This window comes from Vigna radiata, chromosome 4, assembly GCF_000741045.1.
Source record: "Vigna radiata var. radiata cultivar VC1973A chromosome 4, Vradiata_ver6, whole genome shotgun sequence".
Classification (NCBI taxonomy): Eukaryota; Viridiplantae; Streptophyta; class Magnoliopsida; order Fabales; family Fabaceae; genus Vigna; species Vigna radiata.
Window position 1 is genome coordinate 4774778 of NC_028354.1, and position 24722 is coordinate 4799499.

Consider the following 24722-nt stretch of genomic DNA (forward strand, 5'->3'; position numbering starts at 1 on the left):
CGCGTAATTTTCTTGTTGTCTGCACTCAAAGTGACGTCTAAGGATAGTATTTAAATACATAAAAATTAAAATCTTATAATTTTTATCACGTTTTAATATGATACTTTTCAGCAAATGACAGAACAATTGATATCAGAACCACATCCCGAGTTTTTTTTTTTTTTTTTGAAACAATGTGCTATTACTATATCGATTTGAATTTATCATATATTTGATCATATTGAAGTAAATGGAGAAAATTCTGAAAGCAAGTTATATTGTTTGAAATCAGATAGAATCATTACAAGTTTCGAACTGCATAATGCCTCAATACGATTGGATACATGTCAAATTAGAAACGAACAATGATCTTAATTGACTACAATTACTTTTATTTTTCACCATTAACAACCTCAAAATCTATAATCATCAATTCCTCTCTTGACAAAATTGACCTCAGAATACACTCATGAACAAAAATAAAGATCTTACAAAGTATTAAATTAACGCTTCCTTGGAAGCAACTATTACTATGGTAGATGTAGCTAACTGGAAACATAACCGTACTCTTACATTACATCGCAGGCTTACCAGAACCAAGCAGCTGACCAATCAAATTAGTCACCTAACAAACACAAGAAAACTACTAAGACCATAAGACAATCATATACTCAACATTTGCAGTCTCCCATGATTTCAAAAGCCAAAAGCCATATTGAAATCAGAGCTTCCATGATCAATATATACTTAATTTGCCTTGCCTTGTGCAAAATTATCAAGACTATTATTAAAGTCCAAAAAGGAATTTTAAACGAGGAGCAAAGATTTAACCAACCCCATTAAGATTTCTGAGAAAATAAAGCATAACATTGAATTTGATGAGAAAGGAAAGCCAATAATAGACAAGTCAAAACGTTGCAGTGATAAATAAATAAGTAAAATTAGTAAAATCTTACCTGCCAGTATTTTGAAACGCAGCGGTCAATGCAACTATTTTCACCCATATTTAGCTCAGATTCCTTGTACCTGAAAGATAATATGATAAACATATTATCGTAATAATACATCAGCAGACAACTCTCTATGAGAAATGAGAAACTAATCTCCAAATTGACTGGATGACATTTGAAACTCATCAAGCATGCCCAAGCAGTTCACACAATCAGAAAGAGTTTTCCTACCTATTGTCGACACATTTATTGAAACAGGTGTGGGTGATCCTGAAGATTAAAAACAACAAAAGGTTAGGCAAATGAGATATTATGCAACCAATAAAACTTCTCTTAAAAAAAATGCAGTCCGATTCTACCGTATACTTGCGAACAAAGGCAAACACTGTCAAGGCAAGCAAGAGAATGAACCTACTTGTTGAATAGTTCGACCCTATATTCCATCTCCTTTTCAGCTATTCCAAATATCTGCTCCATTACCACATGAATTATTGAAACACATACAAACACATAAACTAAACGATAAAAGAACGGCAAAAGGATAAAATTTAAACATGAAATCATATTGGTGTTCCAAATTAACAACATAAAGATCAGTTTTCAGTTTTCGTAAAATACAAGGCAGAGAAAAGAACACCTACCTGCTCTTTATCTAAACCAGCCGGTGACATGCTGGCCTCCATTTTACCCTAAAAATATTAGATGATGAATTCAGATAATGAAAATTAAGGAGTACAAGAAAACGTAAAATTAAGCTATACTATTACATAAGATGAAAAACATCACCATATAGATTTTCAATATCTGTATTTGCAAGTTTGCAACAATAATTTACAAACAAAATGTCAATCAAATTCACCGGGAATAACTATATTATATATAAGGATACATACAATATGAATTAACAAACGCAGTGCGTTGTTTGATCGTTGAGAGAAAGTGCGAAGCTACACAAAGACTCAAATGGCGGCACAAGCAATGGAAGGACACTAGGTTTCAGGACAGAAAATTCCTAAAGAAGGAAAAAGTGTAAAATACAGACTTTAATCTTTATATTTTGAAACTTTACATTTTAATTTTCAAAGTCTTTTATTTAATTTTAAGTAATTCATATTTTTTAAATAAAATTGAATAAATGACTATATTTTATTAAAAATATGGGAAGTACTAAGAATGTAAAAAATAAACATTTAATTAAAAAATAATAAAAATATAAATTTTATTTTATTATAAAAATTGTTAATGTGAATTTCAAAATTTAAAAAGATTTTAGTATCATTTTATATGATTTTAAAGGAGAAAATTTTATATAATTGATAAGATTATATATTTTTTAATTTGAAATTATAGTAAATTATGTAATTGTTATTTGTTTAAAATACAAGTTAGTTATTTTGAAATAAAATAAATATATTATTTTTTATTTATTCCAATTATAACACTAACAAAAATTAAAAAATGATACATACTTTTTAATAATTTTTACAAAAATACGAATTTTATAAAACAACACTCTCGAATTAAAAAATAAAAATAAAAAAATGTGCAAAATGATAAAACTATTTAAAATAGAATAAGATATCATTAAAAAGTATTTAAAAAAAATACTTAAATAAAAAACGCTCTAGGTCAACTTCTTTATCTATGAATGTAAAAACTATGAAGCTGAAAAGAAAATTTGAAAGTTGCATCTTATTCCTAGGCCCAATGCAGATCTTACTTATTATGCTTAAAGGACATTCTATAAATTTCTAAATATTAGATAAATATAAATTTTTTATATTTATCTAAATTTATTTTCTTTTACTTTTTATTTAATTTTATATAAATATAATAAATTATTTTTTTTTTATGATATTTTGTTTTTATAATGTATCTCATCTTATTATTATTCTTTACTTAATTTTTAACCAAAACAAAAAGAATGAAACTTGAAAGACACATGCGTCCATGTATCACTTTTTATTATGATAATAAAAAAAATTATCACAATTATTAAAAAATAAATATAAAAAAAATTAAAATTTTATTATGAAACTTTTAAGGAATAAATAATAAAATGATTTCTAATAAAGAAATGTATAAAATAACAAGTTATAATATAATTATATAAACTCATCCTCTTTATTAGTAACTATAAATGAGTTATAATACATTTACATTAACTCATCGTCTTTATTTGAAAAATATTACTCACTATTAATAAGTGTTTGAGTTTAATATTCATATGATTAATAATTAATATTATAGTAAACGTACAATCAAACTTCCAATAACAATAGATTGATTAATAATTAGCCAAATCTAATCAATTTACTGTCATTTAATTGATTTATCCCTATCAGTATATATAAGTAAAGATGATATAAATGATGTGGTATATAAAAGTATTAGTCAGTAAATGTATTGTGCTGGATTGGTGAGACCATTAATTAAGTTTTTTGGTATACATGTGGTAATTAAGCATGAGTCCTTTAAAAATAGTATATAAAGTAGATAGTGATATCTTAGTAGACAATAAACAGCAACATATGAAGTTCCTACTTATAAAGAAGGACCCCATGTGACAACAGATTTTGAAATTTATAAATAGATAGTAACTCCAAAAAAAAAAAAAATCAACTTTCTAGATAAAGTGTCCTACAATTAAAACAGGCCCACTTTGTGTTCACTGTGAAACAATTACTACACCATAGAAAGTTTGCATGGAAAAAGCTAACCATTCAGATAATGAGCAAACAATATTCAAAGTGAGATTGAGTAGCACGAATAACAATCCCACTCGATATTCTTCTTTCTGCACACAAATCTCCCTATTCAAAACAATTTGGGTGTCCAGTTTTCAAATCCCATCGTTCTTTTATATATTTATACAACTAACTAGATTTTAAAATTAACTATGAGCTGAGATGAAATGAAAAAAATGCATAGGATCTTTTACCAATTGAGTCACTCCGGAAATCAGGTTTTGCAGCACAGAATACGCTTCCAGATACACAATTTATTTGACTATGCATAGAGATAATGAATATGCATAAATTACCAGAAGCTAAAATACACTTTACTCTACTATTCACACTTCAATTGATTCATGTTTCAAAAGGGAAGATTTATGATCTTGTCATGAACTTGACTTTCTACCAATATGTAGCAGATATGAGTAACACAGTATAATATCTTCGCTGGTTACCCACATTGTACGTGAAGAAATCAGACACGACTTCGTGTTAATTTAATTTTAGACTCTACCAACTGGAGAGTGGGGAGGATAAGCAACGTAAGTTGCAGGAACGTCCTCCAATTTGCCAAAAGCCTTTAGTTCATCTATTTCCACCAACCCAGTTTCCCTCGAATTTTTTCCTTCGATGTAGTTTCTTGATCCAGAAAGTTCATATGATATCAAGCCATCTACTAATGCTATGCAGATGGAGAATGCTTGCAGAAGTGAGAATGAAGAATCAAAAGCTACCGAATATACCCCAGGCTTAAAGGGAGAAAAACTGAAAGCAGGCTGGTTTTCTTGGTCCTGGTCATTACCCTGTAGTAAACATAGATGGTTATTACAAAAATTCATTTCTGATCAATTATCTAAAGGCGGTTATAACTAACAAGATTAATAAACAAAAAGATTAGAAAAATAGCAAACTTAAATTAATCAACACAATACCTGGAGGAAAAGCTCAAAGGGATGTGGGAAACAAGCTTTCGAAATTCTTGATTCTCTATACGTATCACTTTCATTTGCCAGAATCTTAAGTTTACAAGCCATATCCCAACCACCACAGTCACATGTTCCACCTGTTCTCCAGCGCTCAATCAGAGATGAAGGTCCACCATTACTTGGAAGACTATGAACCCCAGTTGGGAGCACAACTGTAACATCTTGAGTGTCATTCTGGCGACTACTCTGATGTGCATAATTGATAAAATCGATAGCCTTGGGTGATTTGACAACAATGGCAGCAAGCTCGTCATTTGGTTCATAGTCAGTGACCTGAGCATCTCCTTGCTTTAGCTTTACAGAAAACAAAACAAACTCCTTATTGGAATTGGAGTCCACGCAATTCTGTCTTGGTGAAGCGTAATGCTGTGAACCAGAAACCTTCATCTGGGCAACAGCATGGTGAATATAATCAGAACCTTTAGTTTTGCTAGCTTGATTCATCCAACTTCCGCTCTTCTTTTTACCCTCTCTGAAGGTAAAAAATGTATAGATACGGTCACATTCGTCTTCCTCTGAGACAGCCAAGTTCTTCACAGTGGCAGCAAGGATGTTGCTATTATTGTCAACAGCAAATGTGAAAAGGGGCTGACCATTCTTCACGGCAATTCTTAGAAGAGCTTGAAATGTTGATGGCCCATTCTTTTTGTTCTTTGATAAATCAACTGTACTAATAGTGGTACACCCAACCCTCTGGCCCCTGACCACATCTTTTTTCACAATAGAAATTTCCCCCTCACCTGGCCTACAATTCTTTTTCGTTAACACCGAATCTTTATCAGTCAACTCCATTGAGCGATGACCTGTCTTTGGTTTTAGTAGTGGATCCAGTAATCGCCTTAAAGGGCTACTAGACCTGCTTTTGGAAGCATCACCAGGTTTATCATTGCCTGAATTTTTTGAGCCGGCATAACCTCTCACATTTTCCGAACTAGATTTAAGAGCTGCTACAGAACCCTGATGTGGCACATGCGCAACCTCTTTACAGCCAGGACCTTTACCAGTAAACCCAATGCTGAAGCTAAATCGCCTAAAAGGTGAAGAACTTCTTGATTTCTCTGCAGTTACTTTCTGATCTATTCCCTTGAGAGGCCCATTTGAAGATGAAGATGCACCAGTGTTGTGTTTCTTTTCCTCGGCCTTTCTAGATCTGGAAGGACTTATTCCTGCTCTGACCAGTTCGGGTGCTGATAAAGTAGAAGCAGGAATTTTAATATCTTCTGGTTCTATGGAAATGGATACTGACCGCTTCGGCTGAGAATGCCCTCCACTAATTTTGTCTGGCTGAGAACACGTGTAAGAAATATTTGAATTTGGATATCTACAAGGAAGTTCCTTGGGTTTTTCTGAAAGTCTTGTTTGAGCAGAACTCGCTAGTTTTTTACACAAGGAGCTTTGAATATCAGGAACTTTCCGATGCTTATTCTGGGGGGTGTCTCTAGGTAAAATGAGAACAATCGATTTGCTTTTGCCATGCATAACGTGCTCAGCAGCATCAGTATTTGGTTGTCTGAAATTCTCCACTTTCTTCTCTGGACCATCATCTTGAGCGCTCATTTCAAGCTTAGTACGTGATGCTGCCTCATTCGTTCCACCACTTGGAAAGATATCACTTTCCTTAATAATGAGTGGATTTTGTTGTCTCCTCTCACAACCTTTGGGCATATTAGCAGTATGGTTCTGGGAAAGATGGTCGCCAACTCGAGCATACTCACTGTGCGTATCAACATTAATGCTGTCACCTTTAAGATTCTGACAATTTCCAGAACTTCCTTGAGAATTTTTGACAGATACAGGGTACTCCTTTATCGGAGTTGTCATGAAGTGAGATTGCAGTGACGGACGAGATATTCTTTGATGAGAAGGAGAACAACTAAGACCTTTGCTAGAATTACCAGATAATCCCTCTATTGAAACAGAAGATGGTCTATTACTTGTAGATGTCGAACTCCGGCTACTTAAGGGAACCTGTTTATGGCTGTACTGCCATTGTTTTAGACTAGCCCAATCAAGCACCCCAACATTCAAAACTTTTTCAGGAATTTTTTCTCCCTTCTCAAGATAACCTGGTAAATTTGACATGTACCTAACCAGCTCGTCTTCCTCACTTCCCATTTTGTAAGCTGATTGTTTTTGCTGATTTCTGTATGGTTTTAAAGGGTGGGCGTCTTCCTCAGTTTTGGTAATTTCATGATGAAAATCAGCATATGACAATGTTTTCTCCTGTTTCAAATTGTCATTGGTTTTTCTATTCATGCTGATGGATGGTTTCCACAATTTCACTCTGACCTAGCATCAGATGAATAAACTGTCTGGGCTGCGGCTTGAAAACTACGTACCAACTTCTTGTTGTCCACAGAGTGCAGTTGGAAAAATACTAATGTTTTCTTTTATAGCTGCACACCTGTATTACAACCACAAATCAAACTTACAGAAACGGAAATTTCATGATAAATGAAAAATCACTATCCAGAACAAACTAATATATAATAACCAAGGGTGGCTTTTACTCCACATTATTTTTATTTCCTTCTTTGAATAATCATGACAACCAAAAGCAAAAATCAAAATAGCATGAGTTGTCATATATAAAGTTCCAACTATCCAACTACATTGAAGACAATGCAACCAAAAACTAAACCTGTCAATTATAATTTGATTCACAGGAGCACCAAAGAAAACCCAATCATGTTAACTAAAATGGAAGAGCCAGTAGAATTATAAACAATCCATAAGATGAATCTCTCTTTGAAAAAGGTATGATTAGCCTCTAAGAAAAAAGGTCTCTTACAATTTCTCCCCTCCTTTTACAGATCACCCTTTCAGACCAAAATTAAGGGTAAAAAACCGTAAAGGAGAATTCAAACTTTGAACTCTTCTTAATCAATTTGATAGCAATAGAATTTAATGTGATAATTAAAGTCCACATAGTTCAACTGCCCAAGATAGAAAAATCAGGAAAGTTGTACTACCACATGTTGAATAATATATGAAAACTAAAGAAAACAATGAGAGTTAATGCAAAACTTAGAAGTCAGATATAAAATCAAAAAGAGGGGCAAAACCGAAATCAAAAATAGCTGAAGCTAAAAAACAAGATTAAGTGGTCCATGCAAACCCATCCTCAAAATCCAAAAGATAAGGCATCATGCAACGACGACCGGTATCACAATATCTACCCCAAATTAATCGATACTGTCCAACATTCCATTATTGCTATAGGTTATTCAACGGCATTTTCATTCAAATTTCAAACATAAGGCCTCTTTTGGGATTTGGTAAATCCGTCACCACCACTAGAAGGAAACAAAAACATAAAAGAGGTAAGACAACAACATTATTTGAATAAAACACTTTCCACTTTTCTTTCCACCCAGCAATATCGCCAGGATAGCACGATTGCTGAAAAATACTAAGTGTCGAACTCAAAACCCTTATCACGCACGTGCATTCACGAGATTGGAATAAACAATCGATAATAATTAAACTAAAAATAAAAATAGCAAAACTCTAATTGGGAACGCACCGGGAGAAGCGAGGTGAAGAAAAATCAGAAAATGCAGAGAAGCGGAGGATCGTATACTTGAAGAAGAAGCAAGGACTGTCGGTGCTGTCGAAACGACGTCGCAGCGGGGAGCGAAAACACAAGACGAGCAGCCCAAAACGCGAGAAAAACACGTCGTCCTTGAAAGATGCAATTGCAAACTCCAATGCGGGAAAGAAAACAGAAGGAGAGAGGGAGCGTTTGGTTGGGTTCTCACTTTCTGGCTTGTATGTATCTTCGTGCGCAGGGATAGATAGTCAAAGAGGGGTGAGTGAGTAGATAGTGAAGCAGAGTGGGAGCCACGTGATTTTTCATCAAACGGCTGAAAAAAAAACGAGTGATCAGACGGTGACAGTGGGTTGCATAGAATAGATGCAGGGCATATTCCGGGTCCCATGGTGATTCATATGGAGAGTGAAGTATGAGTTGGTAGGCTTAGAGGGGCCCACTTTGAATTGGGCTGAGAGTGGGCTTTGTGGAAGTTGCAAATGAACCGAAATTAAGGATTGTCGTGTTGTGCCGTGTTTGGTAAGATCAATCAATCATGTTGCAGGAGTCGAAACAATGGTTATTGGAGTCGCTTTTATCCTTTTCTTTGTCGTTTCGGCTTCATTGCCAAAGGTGGATTCCACTTTCTGCGATAAGCCACTTCAACACCGTTCTTCAAGGATTTTAATCTTTCCGTATTTACTTTTTCTTTTCGGTCCCTTTTAAGTTAAACAATTTAAAATAACCTCTTTTTTATTTATTTAAAGTAGTATAAATATTTTTATTTTCACTAATAATGTTATTTATTTTTACATATTTTCTACACTCTTGTTTTATAATTATATACATCTTATATTTTTCATTTTTTTTATTCATTCATCACTGTTATTTTAGTTAAGTTTTAAGCACACTCTTGAAGGAGGTGGGTATGCACTTATGTGGATTATTTATTATGAGATTTATTTGGTACAATTTTTAAAATTGTTAGAGTTGGAAGTGTAAATTACTGAAATTTAATATTGATAAGAAATTTACTTACTGCTTTTAATTCATATTATAAACAAGAAATCTTTAATTTATATATATATATATATATATATATATATATATATATATATTTAAATTAAATTTATTTTTAAAAGTTTAAATATTAAATGCAGTTTTTTAAGAAACAATATTAAAGATTTTGGCTGAAGTTCTCTAAACCTAAGGATTTAATAACAAATATTTAAATCATTAAATAAATACAGTGATTTTATAAAAGAAGCATATAAATATAGAATGATATTTCATTTCATTTAAATTGTATGATACTTATTGCATCTATTATTATTATATTTAAATACATGTGCACATAAAACAAACAGCTAGAAACTAACATCTTTGAATTGGTAAAGGTTATTAATAGTAACTTTTCACCAAATAAACTTTTGAAAAAAAAAAGTAATAAAATAAAAAGGCAGCACGATGATTATTTAAATATTATAGTCAAATAATATGATCTTAAGCAAACTTTTAAAAGTGTTAATTTTGTAAGAAAAAAGTTTTGGAGAAATAAAAATACTCATTTCTGATTATAATAAAATATTTTTGGACTTTAAGTAGGATAGAAAATAGGTGTTTAAATCTAAATTTGAAATTGTATTCATTAGTTATTTGTCTATTAATAATCATGAATACATTTTTATTTTTAGTTTTAATTAATAATATAACAAAATGTATTTTAAAATATAAATTTAAAAAGATTAAATTTTGATTTAAATAAAATTAATATTATTAAAATGAAATATTATTTTTTAAAACAAATTAAATAAATTACAAATTTAAATAAAATTAATTTAAACATATCTTAATTTTGGTTTTCTCTTTCATAGTTTTTCTTTTTCCACTTTTCTAAAAGGATATCAAAATAAAAACAATAAACAATAGACAAAATATCATCCATAATATCTATTATATACAAAGGATTATTATTTAATGTGTTTTAAATATTGACTGAATTGTATCATATCTATACTCTTTGTTGAGTTATGTTAATTTATATAAGTTTTAATTTATTTTTAATGAAGTCGGGTTGACAAACAAATTCAAATAATTCGTGGAACTAGCTTATTAAACTGTTAAACTTAACGGGTCAGTTTGATTTAAATTTTTGAATTAAAAACATTATTCTGATAAAATTTTTAACTAAACTGACGGGTTAGTCTACTGAACTTGATTTTTTTATCATCTTAATCATGAGTTTAATTTTCTTTGACACACTTCATGGCATAGGTGCTTAGTATAAACATGTTTTAAAATTAAACCTTAACTTTAATTTTGTGATTAAAAATAAAAGTTTGACCAATTCCACTCCTGGTTGTGAAGTGGCGAGAAAGATAATAAAGACTTCATTATTAGTCACCTTAAATCAAAACACCACAATTAATAACCATATCACAATCATTATTAGTAGGCCATAATTATGTTTTTTTAAAACGAAAACGAAAACTTAGTCTTAATCTTAAATATTGCATTGCACGTGAATGACAACATCACAAAGATAAAACTATTCCTAGGTCAGGAATCACATCATAACTTTGTGATCCTATTCTCATTCTTAACAAAAAAACAGGGTACTTGGTTGTTAGCCCAGGACACAGGAAAAGTCATAATATTAGAACAAAAGAAGAGACATACGATGTTTTTATCTTATTTTATTTTATATAAATATGAATGTAATTATTAGGTAGGAAATTTAAATTTAATCTATTAATATAAAATGGGAGCTGTCTTTATTATACGTGAGCCTATATATTTATGATAGTTCATAATGATATAATAACAAGGGATACCATAAATCTAATTATATTGATTCACTACTTTAAATATGAACCAATTATTCTTAAAGCAAAACACTAAACATGGTTTAGAAAAACAGAAGGAAAGCATCATTGTGGCATGTGCATTGCATAAGAAAATCAGTTGCAATTACAATGTCTCGATTTCAATTATTAGCAGAGTATTTTGGAAATCATTAACGGTGAAATTTGTATTGAAAATATAGCGCATAATTATTATACAGCCATTTTGTTTTTCCACATCTTCATAGCTAAGTGACATCATAAAAATTATTTATTAAAAAAATATTATATTTTTCTTGAAAATATAATATTTATCGTTTTTTTTTTCGTAATGTCATACAATAAGTTTGGCCAAAAATAACCGAGACTCTAACTCTGGGCCGCTTATTTCTTAAGAAGACCCAATTAGATAAGTGCATTGTACATTCTGTGAAGCAAATCATATTTCAGACTAAACCAAATTTTTCCAATTGAAAAAAAAGATTGATGTTAAAAACTATAAGCGCCACTGTTAGACGAAGTCTAAAACAATAATAAGAAAGTGAAACTATTTACTTCTTACTCACTTTTTGTGGTTTTGTTGGTGAATTAACTACTTGTCCATCCTTAGGTTCATTAATCGAAGATGCTTGATCATGGCTGATTTGCAGCAGAAGGTTCGTTCTTTTTCTTCTTGTCGCTATCATCAACCACATCAATCTCATCAGTGTCATTGAACAGAATTCACACCACTACTAGCTCTCCACCATGCATGTCAGTTACACAACTAGGAAGGTTGTTACTCATTTTTCTGAGATGCTTGAGAATATATTTATGATTAATTAGTTTTATATTTAAATAATTCTCGTATTTGGTCTTGCTTTAAAATTCTCCTATTTTTTTTTTTTTTTTTTAACTGAGTAGTTCAAATTCTGCTTTTTATAAATATTCTGAGGTTACAGTAAGTGTATTACTTGGTTGAAAATCTAAAATAATTTTAGAGGGTTTTGAAACATCCCTATCATTCTTATTCTATATTTATTCTATATATATATAAAAGTTGTGATACAAAATACATGATAAATAAATTCATTTTATATACATGAAAATTGTGATATAAAGTACATGATAAATAAANTCATTNTATATATATGAAAATTGTGATACAAAGTACATGATAAATAGACTCATTCTATATATATGAAAATTGTGATACAAAGTCCATGATAAATAAAATAACCCTAAACACAATATAATCATGTTAAATTGGATAATCCTAGACACAATATAATCATGATAAATAGGGTAACTACTCTAGACGTAATATAATCCTCATAATAACTCCCCTTCAAGCTGGAACATACATATTGTATCAACTAAAATTGGAACAAATAAAATCAATTTGAAATATATATATATATATATATATATATATATATATATATATATATATATATATATATATATATATATATATATATACCGGGTTTCAGTAGACAAAAATACCCTTGTATATTATGAATTCTAAGTTTTAAGGTTAAGGGTATTTTAATAATTTTCATTCTCAAAATTAAAAAAATAAAAAAAGAAACCCCCAAACCCTTACCCACTTCTCTCATTCCTCTCAACCCTTTCTCTTTCATCTCTTTCACTCCAACCTTTTCTCTGTCATCCCTACTCTAGCCCCAATTGAAAAAAAATCAGAAACACTTGCCTTGTTTTAATAATTTTCATTCTCAAAACTAAAAATAGAAACCTCAAACCCTTACTCACCACCTCCTTCATTCCTCTCAACCCTTTCTCCTTCATCTTTCTCACTCAAACATTTTCTCTGTCATCTTTGCACTAGTCCCAATTAAAAAAACACTCATTATTAAACAATTTACTTTTGTAAAGAGTTGAGTCATTGACATATTCACCTTCTGAAAAAAGTTCATTCAAAATCTCTTTAATTTCATTATCTTCACTATATATATTACAGCCGACAACTTGGACCAAGACTTATGAGCATCATTCCTTTACATTCAAAGACTACTACGTAACATTGCTCCATGGCCATTTAATTTTTTTTGGTAGAAATTCATTAACTTGTTTTCTTTACTAAAGAAAAAACAAATCAAAATACAATAAAATTCTCAACCATAAAATCAAACAATAAAAATTCTAAATCTTGAAATTTTATTTAAAATTATATAAAGAAAAAATTAGGTGCTTTAATTTTTTATTTATGTAAGTATATTTTTTTTCTCTAACCATTTTATTTAATGATGAGTGTTTTTTAGTTGGGGCTAGTGTAGAGATGATGTTTGAGTGAGAGAGATGAAGGAGAATGGTTGAGAGGAATGAAGAAGGTGAGTAAGGGTTAGGGGTTTCTTTTTTTTAGTTTTGCGAATGAAAATTATTAAAATAAGGCAAATGTTTCTGACTTTTTTAAATTGGGGCTAGAGTTAGGGATGAGAGAGAAAAGGTTGGAGTGAAAGAGATGAAAGAGAAAGGATTGAGAGCAATGAGAGGTGCGTAAGGGTTTGGGGGGTTTCTTTTTCTTTTTTTTTTTAATTTTGAGAATGAAAATTATTAAAATATCCTTAACCTTAAAACTTAGAATTCATTATATAAGGGTATTTTTGTCTAATGAAACCCGGTACACATTGCTAAAATGTACCAACTGAAAAACAGGCGTATGCAAGTTAGCAAACCCCTATATATATATATATATATATATAATCTGTCTTTAAGAGTGTGCTGCAAACAAATGCGTAATCACAGGTCGACGAACAACTAACAACAGTTTAAGGGCAGTGTGGACAACTGCAAAACTTCAACTAGCACCATGAAACTTCAAATAGGATGATTTTGACAAAGGAGGACAATGACAAACTCTAGGGACTGGATTGCCATCAAGTAAGGATGGGGCTTGTAGTGGCTGACAGAGACAAAACTGCACTGCCATCACTGATTGATGGGGTGATGAGGTTATAGTAGCTAAAAGCAACAAAATTGCACGAACTGCCATCTTTGACTAGTGGAGTCTTCAACTGAAAGCAACAAAACTGCAGGGACAACCATCTTTGACTAGTGGAGTCTGCAGTGGCGAAAAGCAACAAAACTGTAGGGACGACCATCTTTGACTAGTGGAGTCTGTAGTGGCTGGACATACTCCCCTCACGGTGAACGGCGAAAATGACGATGCGTCGATGACAAATCGTGAAAATGGAAGATCATAATGGTTTCCTTTATTCATCAAAGCACTCAAACATAGATCTGATAAAGGGCTGGTGAAATTGTTTCAACCCATGACTTTGGTGTTGAAATTCCTTGGTGTTAACCACCCACTGTCCTTGGAGACTTGTAATAAATGACACCCAATAGGAGCATCACAGCTGTTACAAAATGGTGATACTTAACACTGTATCACAAGAAGAAAATAAAAAAGATCGAAAGAGAGGTGTCGCAATGGTGTCAAGAGTGGTCATTTTTTTATTTTGAACATAATGATGATGAAGGCACATCAGTGGTGCACAAGGGGAACAAACCCATTGGTGGAAGCATATATGAATTCTTGTGGTATTTTTGTGTATTTCGAAAGAAAAATTCTAAAAAAAAAATGTATTCTTTAATTGGAAATTGACAACTTTGATTTTTATTGATTGGTTAATACCTAAATATTTACACAATTATCGTTTTGATTCTTTTTTCATTATATTTTTTATTTTATTATCTTCAATTTTAATGTAAATCGTAAAATTTGGATTGAAGACACGGTTTAATTTCGAAAATACCATATAAACTCCATAGAACAATGTTGACTTTTGTTACTTGATGTATAAATCTTTCAACAGTTATTCATTTGAGCTAATTATTTTTTTCTATATTTTTTATTCCATGACGTTGAATTTGGATTATTTTTTTTGCTATATTCTTGATTCCATAATGTTGAATTTGAATGTAATAGCATATTTTTTGAAGATCCATAGAAGATGCAATTTAATCTCAAAAATATGAAGTAGAGGACAATATTTATATTTGTTGATTGATTAATTCATAACTTTTACGAGAGTTATTTAATTTGGTTGATTCTTTTACGTTATATTCTTGATTCAATGACATGATTTGAATGTAAAAACATATTTTTCGGAATATTTGAAGAAGTTTCAGTTTTGAAAAAACCAACCATATATAAAAAATTCTAACTTCTGATTCTGATTTTAAGTGTATTTTAGATTTTTAGTGTTAAGCAAAGATTATAAATGATACCATTAATGATCTGAGGGTTAGATTAGTAGTTGATGGAGTTGATTGATGTGAGAAGTTTCAAAGATTCACGTTAAGGAAAAGATGTGCAAAAATTAAACGTAGTACAGTATTGTTATAATTGTAATTGTAGTACATAGCCATTATTTTTATCTTATTGTTAAAAAAAAAGGTTTATCTTATATTGTTATCTTATTCCTTTTTCATATTCTATCATATTATAGTGTTGTCTTTATTCTATCCTATTGTATCTTATCTGTTATTAAAAAGTCACGTCATATTATTCATTATGTATGTCATTATTTGTATATATTTCTTTTAACTATACTCGCGTTTTTCTTTCCCTCAATGTTGCAGGTGTCATTTTATACGCGATAATCGTCATAGGTAATAAAACAATTTCCTTTCATACATATTGTTTGGTTTGGTATGTTTCATATATATACTCGTTTCGTTGTTGACCTTTGTAGAATCAAACTATTTATTAGTTGAGAACTATAAAATTGATTTAGTGATAAAATGGGAAGAGAGAACGTGAGAGGTTTGAATTCAACTTTTTCATTGTTAATTTAGAAATATAAGATTGATGTAGTAGGTTTAGAAGAAAAGTTACGAGAAATTATAGATTCAAATTTCTCACTATATAAAAAATCTTGAGAGACCTAGACAAAAATCCATAAAAAAAATTAAGATAAACGAAAAACTAGAATCCTATTTATATTTTCCTATTTATAAGTCATACCTATAAAATTCTTATTCCTTTGGGTTTTGTTTTTCATAACTAGTAAACATTAACTTAAGAGTTCAAAATGTTTCTTAACTGATAACTCCTGTAATACATATATTAACACAGGTACTTTCATTGGAGCAATTGGAATATTCATATGCCTCATAATAGGTTATAGAGAATGTATGTCATCAACAAGAAAGGCAAAATTTCAGATTACAAATGAGCAAGATATTGAAGTATTCTTAAAAGATCATGCAACTTAAAAGAAATATAAATTTTCAGAAGTCAAGAAAATGTCCTAGAACATCACAGTTAAAGTGGGTTTGGTGTTGTATACAAAGGAGAGTTACGCAATGGTTATCATGTGGCTGTAAAATTACTAACGGCATCAAAGGAAATGACAAAGACTTTATGAATGAGGTTGCTAGTATCAGTAGAACTTCTCATGTTAATGTTGTCCAACTTCTTGGATTCTGTTTAGAAGGAAAGAAGAAAGCCCTTATTTATGAATTCATGCCTAATGATTCCCTGGACAAGTTTATCGGTAATAAGGGACTAGAAAGCACTTCATCCTTGAGTTGGGATAATCTGTTGCAAATTGCAAAAGGGATAGCTAGAGGACTAGAGTACCTGTTTGACATAAAACCACATAACATTCTTTTGGATGACAACTTCTGTCCCAAGATATCAGATTTGTCCTGGGAAAGAGAGCACTATTTCAGTTTCAGATGCGAGAGAAACAATAGGATATGTAGCTCCAGAAGTGTGCAACAAACATTTTGGTGGAGTTTCACAAAAATCTTATGTGTATATGATGCTACTAGAAATAGTGGGAGTGAGAATAATATTAATGATGAAGCTACTGAAACAAGTGAATACTTCCCAGATTGGATATACCGAAAGCTGGAGCAAGACCAAGATTTGAGAAGTGATGATGTGATAGGGACAAAAGAAAAAGAGACAGAAAGAAGAATGATTGCAGTTAGTTTCTGGTGCATTCAAACGTTTCCAAAGGATAGACCTACTCATAGTAGAGTAATAGAAATGTTAGAAGGCAACATGAATTCACAAGAAATTCCCCAAAACCTTCTTCTCCCACAATTGGATTGGTGTCAGAATGGACTACTAGTTCCTTGCGGTCTGAGCAGATGTTAAAAGTTATACATATGTATACATACATATGTACATATATTTTATTACTTTTGGAATTTTGTAATTGGATTATATTTTCTGGTGAGTTAGAACTTTATTTGAATTCCGCAAGATTTGAATGTTTAATCCATTTACATTGTTTCTGAAATTTATAACTTAAAGCTTTAAATAAATCAAGGTTGTTCCCCACTCTCACGTCATTATCATGCATTTGGAGCATCTGCTACACCTCCTGATCTCGTATAACCAAGGTCATACAATCATCGCAAGGCACACACACCACCACAAGCACAAACAAATATGGGTAAGCTACTATAACACAACCAATATCAATAAAATATGTACAAGATAAGTAAACATCACTTAATAATAATCGTTCATCTACAATACTACTTTTACTCACATAATTGTTCCTATATCATATACATAATCAACGTCACATGTACCTCCATTAGAACTAATCTCATCATGCATCCTTCATCATGAAACACACCATGAGCCTCCATAATACTAGGGCTGGGCATAATTCAACAAACTGTACTAAAACTACAGTTAACTATATTATATTNAACTTAAAAAAACTAAACTTGTTTTAACTAAAAACTACTTAAACTATTGTACAGTTCAGTTAAAAAAATCTGAACTTTACACAAGTTCAGTATAGTTAACTATGAACCACATATTTTTCTCTAATTGAAAATTTCATTCCCAAATTGAAAACCCTCGAAGCTAGGATAATTGTGGTTCACGTTACAGATCAGATTCATTGGGTTTTCTGTATTTCTCTTCTCACCAGACAAATTGCAGAAGTGATGAAAGGTGAAGGTGAGAAAAAGAAAAGTGTATGAAGATAGAGATTGAAGTAAGGTAGAAAAGAGAGAGGTATGGTTCAGAGAAGGATTAAGTATTCATGGTGGTTGAGGGAGAATCCGAAAGAAGAGTGTGGAAAGAGAAGATGAGACAGGCATCAGAGAAGACGTAAAAGATAGAGGAGATGAGCATGATGAAGTAGGTGGTGATGGGACCCATGTTGTGAAGAAAAAATTGAAGAGCTTCCTTAATGTTTGAGGAGAGTGAAGCAAGGAGTCTGCAACGCATAAATGGTTAAAAATAAGGGAAATGAGTTTGGTGGGAAACTAGTGCGGATGCTAAGGCTGTTTTATGTGGCCATTGTATCATGTGATTAACTGAACAATTTAAAACCAGTTAATTGAATTGTACTGCACTGTAAATTAGTTCAGTTCAGTTATTTTTAACTGTTTTTTAGTTCAGTGTAATTTTCTTGAATTGGTTTATAGTTAACTGTAAAGTTTTGTAACGCAGTACAATGTACTTTACCCACCCCTACATAATACCATAACTCCACCGTGAAAAGAATCAGTCACACTCTTGTACCCTACTTCAAACTTGTGGCCTCCCCATAGGTCCTCTGTAGCCTCTCATACAAATCTGCTAGAGTAGTCCCACCTACTTGGCTAAGGAACATGTTTCCTACCACTCAAGGACAAGGAAAACACCATCACCCCTACACAAGGAGGGCTCAATACCCGAGTGCTCCCTTTTCGCACACAAAGCCAAAGGAAGTTGCTATCTCGACCGGTCGATAGTCTCAGGCTTTACTAGGTATAGCGGGTGAACCTATCTCTCACTCTTATGCTCATCAACTACACACCCAGGTTCATCTCAACAATCACTCGTTCCATCACATATATTTAAGTACAACAACCATTCTCACTCTCCACCTAACAATAGTCATTCATCATTATCTAAAGTCTCATTCAAAAATCTAATGTACTCAAACTAAACACTCTTCAGGATTTCACTCCAACAATAAATTACAATTAAACAAATAAATATCATTCCAAATAATTAAATAACATTCCATATCAATCCAAAATTAATAAATTATTTATTACTTTAACTAATCAAGTTTGTTACTTCTCTTCTTAGAAGTAAATTAATTCTGAATCCCAAATTTTAATTTTAATTAATGTAACTTTCAAGTAATTTAAAATTTCACATTATTTCCTTTATCAAACCGGTTGACTTTTATTCCTAATTAAACTATTAATAAACTTTAAATTTCAATTTCCTTTTTAATTAATTTTATTAATTCTATTACCAAACTTCCTTTTTTAATTTATTTTAGAAGTATATGCCTATTATTCTTAATTTTCAATCTTATTAATAGACAATTCAAACTACAAAATAATAGTTTATTAACAATGGGTCAATTAGTCCAGCCCAAGCCAAGTCCAAACATCCAGGAGTTCCTCTATCAGAAGAGAGTTGTCGTCGGTCACCACGACACCATGGCAACCCGCACCAGCACCTTCATTGACGCCACTCATGTTTCCAACAACAGCCACCAGAGATCCTCGGATCTCCCAAACGCGCAATCAACAACAACCCCAAATCGAAACTTCACAATCTCTAATAGCAAAATCAAAACAAGACCAAAACCTCAATCCCAATTAATGAAAAATCCAATTACATCAGAAATTCATAATTCCTCAATTTCAGCAAAACCCTAATTTCTCAATTGGAACCCTAATCCTAATTAAGGAAAACCAGACCTACAGAAAATATCAAGACAAACACCAAATGTGAAACAACCTAAAAATTTGGTGAGCACCTGAAACCCCAAAAACGGAAGAGGAAGAAAAAAAGAATACAGCCTCTATCCGCCGTGAAGAAAAAGAACAAAAACCTAAATAAGTTTCGCGTGATGAAGAAAGAAAAGAAAGAGAATGGATAGAATGAGGGCAACTTGTGTGATAGGGCGGGACCCTAAATTTCGTTCAGGCCCAATTGAAAACAGAAAATGAAAGAGAGAAAAACTAACAATTAGTTTGGTCTTTGATAACTAACCTTAATTCCTATTAAATCCTAATTAAAAGAATCTCCAAAACCCATATTTTAATTTTAATTGCAATCAAAATGAATCCTAATTTTTATTATATTCCTAACAAATCTAATGAAGAATTCAATCCTATTTAGGATAGAAATTAAGGAATTCAATACAGTGAATTCTTGGAATTCAATACCGTGAATTCTAAAAGTGAAATTAATACAATAGGATTTAATGTGTATTAATTAAATATGGTATGTTCATGGTTGAAAAGTTTATAAAAAATTTCCAGATCATACAATTACAGTTTAGACATTCATGGACAACTTCCAAAGTTAATTTACAATTAAACAAATAAATAAATGAATATTCAAAATCAATAATACAATCACATTCATCATATAATGACACAAAGGTGAGCTTCCCATACCTTAGCCGATAAAAAAAATAAACTTTCACCCGTTCTTCGAGAGACTTTCCTTCTCTTTTTCCTTCTCTCACAAAAGTAACGTACCACTCTTTCTACGTTTTTCTTTCCTTTTAAATAAAACTTAAATAATTGCTCTTCCTAAAATCTTTCAACCACTATTTAAAAAAAACTTAATTTAATTTTCTTTTTCTACTTATTTTATTTAATATAAGCCTCTTACCGTCTCAACCACTGCATTTAAATTAACAAAACCATTAAATAACATAAATTTTATGTTCTAATCAAGACTAGAACATGTAATCATTCAACACCTCAAACCTCTCACTCTTCCAGCTACACAATACTTTATAATAACATACAACTTCATTAAAATTACTCACGTCTCATTACATTATCATTCCTCAGCCATATATTTTCTCGGATCTTACAAACATACATACATATGTACATGTACATACATACATACATATATATATATATATATATATGTACATAAGTACAAATATATGTACACACGTACACATGTATGTACATATATACGTACACATGTAATATATATACATACATGTGTACGTGTGTACATACATTTGTACTTGTGTACATATGTGTATATATAGTATGAAATGAAATACTGCTGAAATTTCAGTCATTCTTTCAAGTTTAAGACCTTGAGCACCTTTAGCTTGCTCTTCCTCTAGCTCTTTTCCCTTTTGGAAAGCTTTATGAGTTAGAACTCCTTACTAATCTTCATCCAAACACTACCATACATTCCGTCAAACACCTTCCGTGTACTAGAAACCTCCATTTAATTCTCCAATTCTGCTACATCTCTTTATGTCAAGGAATACTCTGCTGTGATCAGTGGAGCTGCTTCCATCATTTGGCATCAAGAGTCAGACGTTCTTGCGGTGTTATAAGAGCTAAGTGCTCTTTTGTTCAATTTTTCCTTATTTCGTGTTGTTCTATTCTTCTACTGTTATTGTTTCATCCATTTTCTGATTCAATTTTTTCTATTCGAGTGAATATTTGTTGTTGTTCATCGTTCCATAGCACTCGTTTCATTATTTTAATCGGTGCACCTTGTTTGTTTGAGTCAAAATCCGCTTTACAAATAATTTCCAAGTCATGTCTCGGTCATGTGCAATTCTGTTGCAGTGTTTTTTACTGTTCAAGTAGTTAATTCTGTTTCAGTGTTGATTTCCGATTTTGATTGTGTCCAAAGCAATTGCAAGCTATATGTTGGTCATATAAGCTACGACATCATGTCCAGCTTGATCATTTGAGCTAATATGCATTGCACACTGTTTTAAACTTCAAATTCTGCAGAAAAAGTGTTTTTTGGCCTATTCTGATGCACACTGTTTTAGCCAATTTCTTCTGTCTATGAACCTTGCTGCACGTATGATTGATGATTTTAGACATGTTTTGAAGGATATTAAGTCATGATGAGTACAAATTTGTAAAATCACAATTTGAGTTCATGAAAACTTGATTTGAAACACTGGTTACTGTTTGATTTTGATTCAAATTGTTTCTCTCAAGTTTGTTTGACTCTTACGTGGTCCACAAATTTGTTTCAAGTATCAAAACATGTTTCAATTGGTAGCAACTCAGATTAACCACTGAATTATGAAAATCATACTTTAGTTGTGTGCAATATTAGTTATTGTCGCTGTTTAGTGTTGCTATTTTAAGCTTTGCACCGTGCTACATTTCCTTGTCATGTTGTAGGACATTCAATATATCTGCTAGTGCATAATCTGACACTAGATCTAGTGTTTAGGACCATTCTTGTGCATTGGATTGATCCAGCCAGCTTTGCAATCAGTGAATTACCAATTCTGCATCAGTTTTCATCAATTTTGTTGCATTTTTAAGCAACTTATAAGATGATTTTGCGAATTCGTATGTTTCTGTGTTTTTGGACTGCTTGTACAAGTATAATTGGCCATTTTAAATCTGTTGTTACTGTGCAAATGGTCATTTTCCAGCCTTTGTATCAAATCACAATTTCAGTCATCCAATTTGATTAAATTTGGATGTAAAAAGTGAAATTCTGCTCTAGCCTCTGTCTTTGTTGTCTAAGTGTTTACACATGTTCCATTCCATGAAATAAATGTGTTGTAAGTCTCTATTGAACATTAAACACACTGTCATCCAAGTTGACAACTCCAACTCATTGAATTTTCATCTTAAAGTGTAGTTTTCTCCACTTTTTCTGCATAATCAACAACTCAACCTGTGATTTGGAGCATTTGAATGTTTATGTGCGTTGTAGTTGTTTGAACAAGTTTATTTGACCATTTGAAACTTGTTTGCACTGTTCATTTGGTCTTTTTCCAGCCAATGTACCACATCACCATTTGAACCATCAATTTTCATTGAATTTAGAAGTGGACCATTCATTTTCAAGTGCAATACGTTTCTTTACTGTTTTAGTGCCTAAACATGTTCAAATGGATGATCTAAACTTGTTTGCACCATCACTTAACCTCTCCAAACACTGCCACACCATTTTCAGTTTCAAAGTACCATTTTAACTACCATTTTTCTAGTGCAGTTTGCAAATTTTACTACTGTTTGGTTTTGTGTACTCTTTACCTTTCATTTCTGGATTGACAAAAGTTGGTTTCAATATTCCAAATGCAATGATATGATCAAGAAAGTGTAAAACATCAAGAAAAAAGCAAAAGAAAACCAAGCAATATAGTTTTGACCATCAAAACCGAAAATACAAAAATTTTGCAGTTTATTATAGCATTTCATCAAACACTTACATTGCACACGGTTTTCTCACTGTTTTGAGTCTTTTCTTGCTTGTTTAATCTATTCTAGACCCTCTTTTAAGTTTCTTTTGTGTGTCATCTTTATTTCCAACCCTAAGTTCATTAGAAATCAAATCTCTTTGGCTTTCAAGTGTCTTGTAAAGAGGTCTGCAGATTTAAAAATGTGTATATATATATATATATATATATGTAAGTATATGTATGTATGTATTTATACATATATGTATGTATTTATGTATATGTATGTAAGTATTTATATATGTATGTACATATATGTATGTACGTACGTATGTATCTATGTATATGTATGTATGTACGTATATATATGTACATACATATATATGTATACATGTACATATATATGTTTGTACGTATATATATGTACATATATGTACCTATATATGTACATGTATATATATATATATATATATATATATATATATATATATATATATATATATATATATAAAACACAACATACTTTGCAAAGATATGAACTTGTATCGCATTTGCTTATTTAGTTATTGTGGTACCAATGTTTACAAAACTCGAATAACATAGACTCAGAACATTCTTCCAAAACAAGATTACAAATCACACTTTCAAGGTAGTATAATTTTTCTAAAACAATGAGAAAGTGAAACTATTTACTTAACATCAGCGTCATTGTGGCAGAATTAACACAACTAGCTCCCTCACCATTATTTTTCCCATGTATGCCAGTTCCACCACTAGAAAGGTCAACAATATTTCCATGGTCATCTTCCTTCTCTCATTTTTTGCAATGGGTGAGGTAGCATAAAAGCTCACCAGATTTCACATCTACAATTTCATAATCACCTTTTAAAACAACAAAAACACTTTTACTACACACTTTTTCCATAGTAGTTTAAGAAAAATGTTTCACAATGGGAAACTTCCCAAAGTAAACGGAAAGAAAACAAGAATTAAAAGAATTTCATCAAACACTTCAACAAAATAAACTATAATACCAATATTCTCGAGTTCATGAGTATCACTGTATGGAAAAGGAATGTGAACATCATTAAACATCGGCGTGCGAAAAAGTTCAAGAAATAGACTATCTTTTTCATGTATTACCATAACCAAGAACGAAACAATTGGAAAAAGCTTGCATGCAATATTTTGAGTTCTTTTAATAATCAAGAAGGACAAAAGATTGAAGAATGAGAAGATTGAATTTTCTCAATAGTGAGAACAATGAATTTGACCTAATTTAAATTGAAGAAAAGTGAAAAACTTATTTTCGATGGCGACTTACAAGGCTCGTTCAGATTCACTAGTGGAAAAATGACTTTTTATCACGACCTATATTATAACGTACAAAAATTATCCGTCATAATAGAGACATGTTATAACGTAGTTTTGTAAATCAATTATAATATGAAACGCGGTGGCAAACTTGTAAATAAGTTTAAGACATATTATAACGTAGTTTTGTAAATCAGTTATAATATGAAACGCAATGGCAAACTTGTAATAAGTGAAAGATGTATT

The 24722-nt window shown here is 31.3% G+C and overlaps 3 protein-coding genes across 3 annotated transcripts; 1 reads left to right on the forward strand and 2 right to left on the reverse strand.

Annotated features, from left to right (window-relative positions):
* Window positions 1–354: 354 nt before the first annotated feature.
* Window positions 355–1956, reverse strand: LOC106758968 (mitochondrial import inner membrane translocase subunit TIM10-like). The gene is made up of 6 exons (XM_014641983.2): window positions 1823–1956; window positions 1571–1618; window positions 1345–1397; window positions 1161–1199; window positions 936–1005; window positions 355–604 (listed from the first exon to the last, which is right to left on the reverse strand). The coding sequence occupies exons 2-6, from the start codon at window positions 1610–1612 to the stop codon at window positions 554–556; spliced, it is 255 nt and encodes an 84-aa protein (XP_014497469.1). The 5' UTR covers window positions 1613–1618; window positions 1823–1956; the 3' UTR covers window positions 355–553.
* Window positions 1957–3690: 1734 nt separating this feature from the next.
* LOC106759435 lies at window positions 3691–8593 on the reverse strand. The gene is made up of 3 exons (XM_014642606.2): window positions 8177–8593; window positions 4597–7054; window positions 3691–4467 (listed from the first exon to the last, which is right to left on the reverse strand). The coding sequence occupies exons 2-3, from the start codon at window positions 6904–6906 to the stop codon at window positions 4168–4170; spliced, it is 2610 nt and encodes an 869-aa protein (XP_014498092.1). The 5' UTR covers window positions 6907–7054; window positions 8177–8593; the 3' UTR covers window positions 3691–4167.
* A 7803-nt stretch (window positions 8594–16396) lies between these two features.
* On the forward strand, window positions 16397–17140 carry LOC106758275 (LEAF RUST 10 DISEASE-RESISTANCE LOCUS RECEPTOR-LIKE PROTEIN KINASE-like 2.5). Its single transcript, XM_014641213.1, has one exon. The coding sequence runs from the start codon at window positions 16397–16399 to the stop codon at window positions 17138–17140; it is 744 nt and encodes a 247-aa protein (XP_014496699.1).
* Window positions 17141–24722: the final 7582 nt, after the last annotated feature.

Coding starts and splice junctions, on each gene's coding strand:
- LOC106758968 (XM_014641983.2), bottom strand. CDS start 1,612: ATGGAGGCCAGCATGTCACCGGCTGGTTTAGATAAAGAGCAG. Junction 1,006..1,160: donor AATAAATGTGTCGACAATAG/GTAGGAAAACTC, acceptor ATTATCTTTCAG/GTACAAGGAATCTGAGCTAA. Junction 605..935: donor GCGTTTCAAAATACTGGCAG/GTAAGATTTTAC, acceptor TGTGTTTGTTAG/GTGACTAATTTGATTGGTCA.
- LOC106759435 (XM_014642606.2), bottom strand. CDS start 6,906: ATGAATAGAAAAACCAATGACAATTTGAAACAGGAGAAAACATTGTCA. Junction 4,468..4,596: donor CCTTTGAGCTTTTCCTCCAG/GTATTGTGTTGA, acceptor TGTTTACTACAG/GGTAATGACCAGGACCAAGA.
- LOC106758275 (XM_014641213.1), top strand. CDS start 16,397: ATGAATGAGGTTGCTAGTATCAGTAGAACTTCTCATGTTAATGTTGTC.